This window comes from Bos grunniens, chromosome 19, assembly GCF_055505025.1.
Source record: "Bos grunniens cultivar Pamir isolate PY7600 chromosome 19, Bosgru_T2T1.0, whole genome shotgun sequence".
In the NCBI taxonomy this organism is placed as follows: Eukaryota; Metazoa; Chordata; class Mammalia; order Artiodactyla; family Bovidae; genus Bos; species Bos grunniens.
The window spans coordinates 21,982,049-21,992,766 of NC_141183.1; the positions used below are offsets into that span (position 1 = coordinate 21,982,049).

General features: G+C 42.3%; 1 protein-coding gene across 8 annotated transcripts; it reads right to left on the reverse strand.

The window, feature by feature from the left end:
• Positions 1-9,671: 9,671 nt before the first annotated feature.
• LOC147351638 (uncharacterized) lies at positions 9,672-10,439 on the reverse strand. Of its 8 annotated transcripts, none has more exons than XM_086355383.1 (3): positions 10,417-10,439; positions 10,027-10,302; positions 9,672-9,924 (listed from the first exon to the last, which is right to left on the reverse strand). In XM_086355383.1, the coding sequence occupies exons 1-3, from the start codon at positions 10,437-10,439 to the stop codon at positions 9,672-9,674; spliced, it is 552 nt and encodes a 183-aa protein (XP_086211509.1). The 8 variants fall into 8 exon arrangements, with proteins under 8 accessions (XP_086211509.1, XP_086211511.1, XP_086211512.1 ...); XM_086355385.1 differs by having other exon boundaries at positions 9,672-9,957; positions 10,042-10,212; positions 10,393-10,439; XM_086355386.1 differs by having other exon boundaries at positions 9,672-9,871; positions 9,956-10,212; positions 10,393-10,439.
• Between the last annotated feature and the right edge of the window lie 279 nt (positions 10,440-10,718).

Genomic DNA, 10,718 nt, shown 5'->3' on the forward strand with positions numbered 1-10,718 from the left:
CAAGCGGGAAACACTTTCTGCCCTCACACCTACCTCCATCTAAATAATTCTCCAAATCCCTTTACTTTCCACTCTTGCTCCTCCCTTTGCTCAATCTATACATTTTCTCCAAAAAAAAAAAAAAAATATATATATATATATATATACATATATAATGGACATGTGTACTGACTCACTGTTCACTGTGAGTATTTTCTCTGTCCACTGCCCTTGCACAGCAGAAGTGTTATCTGTCATAATCAAAATTCTCCATTTGGCTTCAAAGCTTCTACTGAAGTTAACATTGATGAAATTTAAGATATTGAATGCTCATGTATTAAGATCAGTTTGATTTTGTAGGAATCAAATGGACTTGGGTTGGTAATTATTTTCAATATTATTTTTAATTAGAGGATAATTACAATATTGCAATCGTTTCCACCATACATCAACATGAATCAGCCATAAGTATATGCATGAAGGAGGAAACAGACAGAACAGGCTCCATGTTGAAAGCAGGACTCCATCTTTGGGCCAGACTGTGGATTTTGAGCTATATGCCCAGTATCTATAGAAATGACATATCAACTGGAAAACCAGACCCCCTGGATGAAGAGCCCCACTGCTTGTACCTAGACCCTCCATCACCTAAAAGAATACCCTAATCATCGTGTAACTGAGTAGAATCATAATTCTATTATGCTTATTGGGGTATGACCACAGATCCATTAGGGAAAACCACTAGACCATTCAGGTATGACCTAAATCAAATCCCTTATTATTATACAGTGGAAGTGAGAAATAATTTTAAGGGTCTAGACCTGATAGATAGAGTGCCTGATGAACTAGGGACGGAGGTCGTGACACTGTACAGGAGACCATCCCCATGGAAAAGAAATGCAAAAAATCAAAGTGGCTGTCTGAGGAAGCCTTGCAAATAGCTGTGAAAAGAAGAGAAGTGAAAAGCAAAGGAGAAAAGGAAAGATATAAGCATCTGAATGCAGAGTTCCAAAGAATAGCAAGCAGAGATAAGAAAGCCTTCCTCAGCGATCAGTGCAAAAAAATAGAGGAAAACAACAGAATGGGAAAGACTAGAGATCTCTTCAAGAAAATTAGAGATACCAAGGGAACATTTCATGCAAAGATGGGCTCGATAAAGGACAGAAATTGTATGGACCTAACAGAAGCAGAAGATATTAAGAACAGGTGGCAAGAATACACAGAAGAACTGTACAGAAAAGATCTTCATGACCCAGATAATCACGATGGTGTGATCACTGACCTAGAGCCAGACATCCTGGAATGTGAAGTCAAGTGGGCCTTAGAAAGCATCCCTACGAACAAAGCTAGTGGAGGTGATGGAATTCCAGTTGAGCTATTCCAAATCCTGAAAGATGATGCTGTGAAAGTGCTGCACTCAATATGCCAGCAAATTTGGAAAACTCAGCAGTGGCCGCAGGACTGGAAAAGGTCAGTTTTCATTCGAATCCCAAAGAAAGACAATGCCAAAGAATGCTCAAACTACCACAAATTGCACTCATCTCACAAGCTAGTAAAGTAATGCTCAAAATTCTCCAGGCCAGACTTCAGCAATACGTGAACCGCGAACTTCCAGATGTTCAAGCTGGTTTTAGAAAAGGCAGAGGAACCAGAGTTCAAATTGCCAGCATCTGCTGGATCATGGAAAAAGCAAGAGAGTTCCAGAAAAACATCTATTTCTGCTTTATTGACTATGCCAAAGCCTTTGACTGTGTGGATCACAATAAACTGTGTTAAATTCTGAAAGAGATAGGAATACCAGACCCCCTGATCTGCCTCTTGAGAAACCTATATGCAGGTCAGGAAGCAACAGTTAGAACTGGACATGGAACAACACACTGGTTTCAAATAGGAAAAGGAGTTCGTCAAGGCTGTATATTGTCACCCTGCTTATTTAACTTATATGCAGAGTACATCATGAGAAATGCTGGGCTGGAAGAAGCACAAGCTGGAATCAAGATTGCCAGGAGAAATATCAATAACCTCAGATATGCAGATGACACCACCCTTATGGCAGAAAGTGAAGAGGAACTAAAGAGCCTCTTGATGAAAGTGAAAGAGGAGAGTGAAAAAGTTGGCTTCAAGCTCAACATTCAGAAAATAAAGATCATGGCATCTGGTTCCATCACTTCATGGCAAGTAGATGGGGAAACTGTGGAAACATTGTCAGAATTTATTTTGGGGGGCTCCAAAATCACTGCAGATGGTGATTACAGCCATGAAATTAAAAAATGCTTACTTCTTGGAAGGAAAGTTATGACCAACCTAGATAGCATATTGAAAAGCAAAGACATTACTTTGCCAACAAAGGTCCGTCTAGTCAAGGCTATGGTTTTTCCTGTGGTCATGTATGGATGCGAGAGTTGGACTGTGAAGAAAGCTGAGTGCCGAAGAATTGATGCTTTGAACTGTGGTGTTGGAGAAGACTCTTGAGAGTCCCCTGGACTGCAAGGAGATCCAACCAGTCCATTCTAAGGGAAATCAGCCTGGGTGTTCTTTGGAAGGAATGATGCTAAAGCTGAAACTCCAGTACTTTGGCCACCTCATGGGAAGAGTTGTCTCATTGGAAAAGACTCTGATGCTGGGAGGGATTGGGGGCAGGAGGAGAAGGGGACGACAGAGGATGAGATGGCTGGATGGCATCACCGACTCGACAGACATGAGTTTGAGTGAACTCCGGGTGTTGATGATGGACAGGGAGGTATGGCATGCTGCGATTCATGGGGTCGCAAAGAGTCAGACACGGCTGAGCGACTGAACTGAACTGAACTTGCAGTCCCCTGATAGAATTCACTCACAGAGGCTACAAATCAAAAATACAATATTCCAACTGTTTGAGTGTTTAGTTGAACACTTCCATGCCTCCAGTGGTGTGACTTCCTACTGCCGTGTAACCCATTCCATTTTTAAGCATCTCTTATAAATAGAAATTGATTACTTTAGCATTTCTCCTTCCCCCAGTCCAGTCTCCTGAATCTTTTGCTCACTGGGATCACTTGTTAGACAGAATGGTGTTGCTGAGCTGTTACTCTTCCCAGGAGAAGATGCCTGTACTGCAAAATCACAGTGATTTCTCCCTTATCCCTGGCATGTGCTCACTCTCCCACCTCTTGGGATGTGCTTTTCTGTATGCCCAGTATTTGCCTACTGACTACAGAACCTGAAGATTCTCATTTTCCCCCAAGACCTCTATCACTGACCTTTTCAATCAGATATGTAGTGTTAAGGTTAAGTCAGAGTAGTTTCTGTAAATATTCTAGACGTTTCCAGATTCTAGTTTAGTCAAATGAAATATCATTGAAACAAATAGATGTACATGATCATTCTTTTGACTTTTATTTGTGCCTTTGTAAGATGCTTCTAGTGTACACTATCCACTTTCTGTACTAAGTTCCCTCATAGATTTGTGCTTCTGTTTATCTTATCTTCAACCATAAATTCTCCATGGTGGAAAAAGACATTAGCTCTGTTATGGGAATTAATATCATATGGAAGAGAGTTCAAATTTCTGTTCTGCTACTCATTAACACTTGATTAGGGGAATATATACATAAGTCACCTCAAGAATTGTTTATATCTATTTTCCTACTACTCTCTTTCTATGTAGTATGTCTACCCATAGATTAGAAGTATTTTCTTTCTCTTTCTGTCTCTCACTGGGTCAGTCAGCCTGCAAATAGACACCTTTTGCAAAACCAACAATTCTTATATTTTCAGGGATATCTCAAAACAAATTGATTCATCACCATTATTAGTAGAGAATCATTGTTTCTCTTACTTGTTCCATGGTAATGTAAGATTTTATCTACTTTATTTAAGTCTGTATGCCTGACTTAACATAAAGCATTCTCAAATTTATAAATTATTTAACTTCCAAGTCATAGTATTAATAAAACCTATAGCACATCTATAGAGAACATCAGAGTTTAGTGCTACCCTCAATGATTAAAGAATACATGAGTAATAACTGCCAGCTCATTGTGGTTTGTAGACTTTTTGATGATGGCCATTTTGGTTGGTGTGAGATGATACCTCATTGTAGTTTTAATTTGCATTTCTCTAATAAAGAATGATGGTGAGCATCTTTTCATGTGTTTATTAGCCATCTTTATGTCTTCTTTGGGGAAATGCTTGTGAGAGGGTAACAGGCAGGAAGGCCAGGGGTCTCCAAATGGAGGAAGTAAGCTGCAAGTGTCAGACATTTTTTCTCTCTCTTAAGTGGCAGGAGGAAACGAATGACAAGTGTTAAGATTTTTTTTCCCCTTCTCTATACAAATGTAAAAAGAGGTTTCTCTTAAAATCCTGTGTTGCCATGAAGGCACCTGATTCCACCTGAACGTAACTGTTCTCAGACCCTGAGCTAATCAGTGCGTTTTCTATGGAAATGTTTGTCTTCAGCTGTGTTAATGTGCTATGTATGGACCCTGAACTGTCTTCAAGTCGGTTCCACCAAGACTCAGAACCCACTTGACAAACGAGTGTGTTGTACTTATACACTGTTCTCCTAATCTATGTTAATGAAATCATATATTTGCTTGGTAAACTGCCTGTCTTCAAGATTTATGTCAATCGTTTTATGGCCCGGGATGACTCAGCTGCTGCCAATGTTATGTCAAAATATGTGTTGTAGGTGAGGGGTCTGGTGCCATTCTCTGAGTTTTGAGAAATTTCCTTTCTCTGATTAGCAGACTGCTAGTAGCTATATACGGAGAAGGCAATGGCACCCCACTCCAGTAGTCTTGCCTGGAAAATCCCATGGATGGAGGAGCCTGGTGGGTTGCAGTCCATGGGGTCGTGAAGAGTCGGACATGACTGAGTGACTTCACTTTCACTTTTCACTTTCATGCATTGGAGGAGGAAATGGCAGCCCACTCCAGTGTTCTTGCCTGGAGAATCCCAGGGACGGGGGAGCTTGGTGGGCTGCCATCTCTGGGGTCGCACAGAGTCGGACACGACTGAAGCGACTTAGCTTAGCTTAGTAGCTATATAACATCTGGCTAAAGACTAGCAGTGGGGCATTCTCTCCGCCCCTTTCTGATGTCTATGTCAGAAGCTTTCTCTATATTGTTTATACGTTAACAAAACTTTATTACACAAAAGGTCTGAGCAATCAAAGCTCAGAAGCTCGTCACTAGCCCTGGATTGAATTCTTCTCCAGAGGCCAAGAATCCTGTCGTCTTTCATGGTTTAGCAACAACCTTTCACTTATTTAGTTCTTCTGGCCACTTTTTGATTGGGTTGTTTGGTTTTTTGGTATTGAGCTGCTTGGGCATATGCCCTCAGGAAACTTTAATTGAAAAAAACACATCTGCCCCAGTGTTCATTGCAGCACTAATTTACAATTGCAAGGACATGGAAGCAACCTAGCTGTCTATCAACAGATGAATGGATAAAGACATTGTGGTAGATAATTGTGTACATTCCATACACAATGAAATATTACTCAGCTATAGAAAGGAACACATTTGAATCAATCCTAATGCAGTGGATGAACTTAGAGCCTATTATACGAATGAAGAAAGTCAGAAAGAGAAAGACAAATTTGCAAATTAACGCATATCTATAGAATCTAGAAAGATGGTACTGATGATCCTATTTGCAGGGCAGCAAAGGAGATACAGACATAAAGACCAGATGTATGGTCACAGTGCAGGAGGGAGAGGGTGGCATGACTTGAGAAAGTAGCATCGAAACATATGCATTACCATATATGAAGTGAACGTGTGTATATGTGTGTGTATGTGTGTGTTCGTCACTAGGCCATGTCTGACTCTTTGAGACTCCATGAACTGTAGCCCTCCAGGCTCTTCTGTTCATGGAATTGTCCAGGCAAGAACACTGGAGCCATTCCCTTTTCAGGGGAATCTTCCTACCCTGGGTTTGAACCCAGGTCTCCTGCATTGCAGGCAGATTCTTTACCATCGGAGCCACCAGGGAGGCCATAAGTGGATAGCCAGTGTAGGTTTGTAGTGTGATGCAGAACCCAAAGCTGGTGCTCTGTGCTGACCTAGAGGGTGAGATGGAGAAGGAGGTGGGAAGGTGGTTTAGGAGGAAGGGATGTATGTGTTGTAGCCACGCGTTCCGGGAAACATACTCAGTCAGAAGGGCAATGCAGGTAGTGGAGTGCAGTTTATTACACCAGCGGGCCCAAGTAGAGTCTCCTCTTAGCCAAGGACCCCGACCAGTTTTTGTGAAAACTGTACATACCCTAAGTGTTCTTGCCCAAACCAACCTCCCGAAATTCTCTGAAACTAGTCTGAACAAAGGAAAAGAAAGACACAATCAAAGTTAACTTGTGATTCATATGCCTTAAGCCTAGGTAGTTAGCAGTGGACAATTATCAACAGACCTGTGGTCATACCTGAATACACATAATAGAATTTATGATTCTATTTCGTTCCACAGACAATTAGAGTATTCTTTTAGGTGATGGAGAGTCTAGGTATGAGCCCTGGGGCTCTTCCATCCAGGGGGTCTGGTTTTCCACTTGGTATGTCGTTTCTATAGATACTGGGCATACAGCTCGAAGTCCAGAGTCCGGATCAAGATGGAGTCCTGCTTTCAAGATGGAGCCTGTTCTGTCTGTTTCCTCCTTCATATATATACCTATGGCTGATTCATGTTGATGTATGGTGGAAACCATTGCAATATTGTAACTATCCTCTAATTTAAAATAATATTGAAAATAATTACCAACCCAATTCCATTTGATTCCTACAAAATCAAACTGATCATAATATATAAGCATTCAATATCTTAAATTTCATCAACTGTTAACTTCAGTAGAAGCTTTGAAGCCAAATGGAGAATTTTGATTATGACAGATAACACTTCTGCTGTGCAAGGGCAGTGGACAGAGAAAATACTCACAGTGAACAGTGAGTCAGTACACATGTCCATTACATATATATATATATATATATATTTTTTTTTTTTTTTTTGGAGAAAAAGTGCCCTGACGAAATGATGTTCTTTCCCTATTTGCATGACGTAAAAGGACTGACTGTTTGGATTGAGCCAAGGGAGGAGCAAGAGTGGAAAGTAAAGGGATTTGGAGAATTATTTAGATGGAGGTAGGTGTGAGGGCAGAAAGTGTTTCTCACTTGTGTCCCACATCAATGACCTCCAGAGTGTCACAAAGGAGACACTGGACGGCTACAAGTTTGGGATATCTTATCCCATCTCTATCTTTAGGTGCATCGATACTTATACAAGACAGCATGAACGGAGTATCCATGGTGGCAGGCATGGAAGATTTGTGTGGACCAACAGCACAAGCTCACTCTGACCGTGGCTGGCCCTGCTGTATATGCTGTTAGTCAGAAGCAGAGAATAATATCCCTCAGGAAAGCTAGCCATCTAACTTGAAGGCGAGCTAGTTTTCCTCTTAGATTACATGTGTGTGGAAAAGACAGCAATTCTTCTTTACTAAGATTCCATGTTGTAAACATGGATTTGTTGTCCTTATCAGCAGTACTATCCACCAGCTTATAGTAATATTGTCATAGGATTCTGAATAGTAAAACTTTGGAGCCACAAACCCACTTTTTGATGAACAAGATCAACAGGAGGCAAATGAACATGGGATCTACTTGTTCTACCATACATCACATGACAGAGATGGCTGACCCATGGAAAACTAGAATCGTCTTGTTCAGTTCAGTTCCGTCACTCAGTCATGTTTGCCTATTTGCGACCCCATGGACTGCAGAACACCAGGCTTCCCTGTCCATCACCAATTCCTGGAGCTTACTCAAACTCATGTCCATTGAGTCGGTGATGCCATCCAACCATCTCATTCTTTGTCGTCCCCTTCTCCTGCCTTCAATCTTTCCCAGCTTCAGGGTCTTTTCAAATGAGTCAGTTCTTCACATCAGGTGGCCAAAGCATTGGAGTTTCAGCTTCAGCATCAGTCCTTTCAATGAATAGTCAGGACTGATTTCCTTTAGGATGGATTGGTTGGATCTCCTTGCAGTCCAAGGGACTCTTAAGAGTCTTCTCCAACACCACAGTTCAAAAGCATCAATTCTTTGGTGCCCAGCTTTCTTTATAGTCCAACTCTCATATCCATCCATGACTACTGGAAAAACCATAGATTTGACTAGATGGACCTTTGAAGGCAAAGTAATTCTCTGCTTTTTAATAGGCTGTCTAGGGTGATCATAACTTTTCGTTCAAGGAGCAAGCGTCTTTTAATTTCATGGCTGTAGTCACCATCTGCAGTGATTTTGGAGCCCCCCCAAAATAGTCTCTCAATGTTTCCATTGTTTCCCCATCTATTTGCCATGAAGTGATGGGACCAGATGCATTGATCTTAGCTTTCTGAATGTTGAGTTTTAAGCCAAGAGTATTAAGCCTCTTTTAGTTTCCTCAAGAGATGGCTGACCCATGGAAAATTAAAATGGTCTTGTAGATGTGCAGTAAAGAACAAACTTAGAGATGACACCACACAAGATTGATATGTTGTTTCTGAATATGGCACATACTTTGACCTAATGGCCACTCTGTGGATCCCATATAGGTAGTACCATGTGTATCCACAAAGGTAGTATACATGGTTTCAGAAAGGGAAGTAATAGTGAACCCTCTCACTTTAACTCAGGGTGACATATATGGGAATCTGTTCTTCCCCTCCCCATGGATCTACACTCTCCTGGATTGAAGGCTTTAATACTATAAAAGTCACAGTTTTTAGGGAATATAGTCTATGTTTAAATTGTCACCTGGTCATTTTGGACTCCTCATCTAGAAAGAACAGTGGGCAGAGAGAGGAGTTACTAGTTGCTGAGGGATAATTATCATGAAAAGATTGAGGGCAGCGAGAAATAGTGAGAACAAAATTTCCTTGGAGCATCTCATGGTGTGTCCAGGCCCAGCAATAGATAACCACATGAACAATGACAGCAAGTACAGATTGCCAAGGACATAGTCACTGAGGTTCAGACATCTATTAATACTTCCTTGGGATGTCAATGTAAGTGCCCTTGAGCAGGAACAGAAGACTTCATCCTGGATGAGTCTGTTTATTATTAGGTAAATCACACTACACAATAAAATGGGTTTTTAATAATGAGATAATAATTAGGAAGTGGGCTAATATGATGCTCATATTGGATAAGGCATATAATATATAAATTTCTATATGAGGAAAGAAGTGCAATAAATCAAACACATACAGAAGACTTGTGATACACCATTTATTGAGAAACATACAGGTAAAACTCAAAGTGAGCGTAAAAGGAGAAAGCATGATACAAGAACTATGAGGATAGCAAAAGAGAACATATGATTATAAAGATTATGATAGGCTGTAGAAACCTATAGAAACATTCTGAGGGCTTGTTTTGTTAAGTTACTCAGAAGAACTAGATGGTCAATCCTATTTTCAGAGTCAAAACCAAGACATACTTCCTTATCACAGATGCAGAATGTTGGCACATGGTCCTCTACACCAGAGGAAGACAATTGGAGGAAGCCCCCTGCACTCTGTCAAGCTAATTCACAAGCTCTTAAGCAAGGAGATGAGTAACTGAAATTCTGGTAGAGCATGTCAGTTGTCAGCAAAGTCTAGGAAGTGACTTTGTTTTGTCCCCAGGTAGCAAGTCAATTAATAGAAGGTGTTGCATAGGGACAGTGGATCCTTGGCAAGGTGATCAGCAGCAGGAAGGCTGGCAGCAGCTGGACACACAGCTAGGGCGGCAGCAGGTGGTCCTACAGCAGGTGGTCTGACAGCAGACAGGGCGGCTGCAAGGCTGGCAGCAGCTGGATCCACAGCTCTGGTCTTGGCACCCAGGCAGGCAGAGGCACGTGGGGTGGTAGCAGGTCCTATGGCAGTACACGGGTGCACAGGAGGCTGGCTGGCAGCAAGGCTGACAGCAGTTAGAACCACTGCAGGTTTGTCCAGCGCTGCTGGATGCACAGCAGGTGGGCTGACAGCAGCTGGTCACACAAGTAGGCTTGCAGCAGGTGGTTTCAGTGATTTGACAGCAAGTTTGGGGGCAGGAGGGCTGACAGCAGCTGGACTCACAGCAGGTGGGCTGGCAGCAGGTGGTCACACAAATAGGCTTGAGGCAGGTGGTCCTGCAGCAGGTGGTCTGACAGCGGACAGGGAGGCAGCAAGGCTGGCAGCAGCTGGACCCACCACAGGCGGGCTGACAGCAGGTGGTCACACAGGTAGGTTTGCGGCAGGTGGTCCTACAGCAGGTGTTTTCACTAGACTGATAGCAAGTTGGGGGACAGCAAGGCCGACAGCAGCTGGACTCACAGCAGGTGGGCTGGCAGCAGCTGCTCACACAAGTAGGCTTGAGGCAGGTGGTCCTGCAGCAGGTGGTCTGACAGCAGACAGGAGGGCAGCAAGGCTGGCAGCAGCTGGGCTCACAGCAGGTGGGCTGGCAGCACGGGGAGCAGCAGGAGTGAGTCATTTTGTCAGTGGTGGAGTGTGGACTCTTGTTCAGAAGTGAATTTCTCAGATTCTGATGACTACTTCTGTTCTGGGGCTTTTTATACACTGGACCCCCAAAGTTGGGACCAATAAGCAAGACTTTCCTCGTTATGTGTGTTGTTTTTGTAGTCAATGGGAAATTATCCAAGAGGAAATGATTTCTTTAGTGTTTTGAGGCCTCTGTAAATTAGTGTTTGATCTTCTCTTTAATTAGGACTAGTACTTAAGAACCTTTTCCAGAAGTGAAAAAGAATAAGGA

Excerpts from the sequence above, each read along its gene's own strand:
- LOC147351638 (XM_086355379.1), bottom strand. The coding sequence starts at position 10,439 with ATGACTCACTCCTGCTGCTCCCCGTGCTGCCAGCCCACCTGCTGTGAG. Across the intron at positions 10,178-10,228 it reads AACTTGCTATCAGTCTAGTG|GCTGTCAGCCCGCCTGTGGT; the intron begins AAAACACCTGCT and ends GTGTGACCACCT.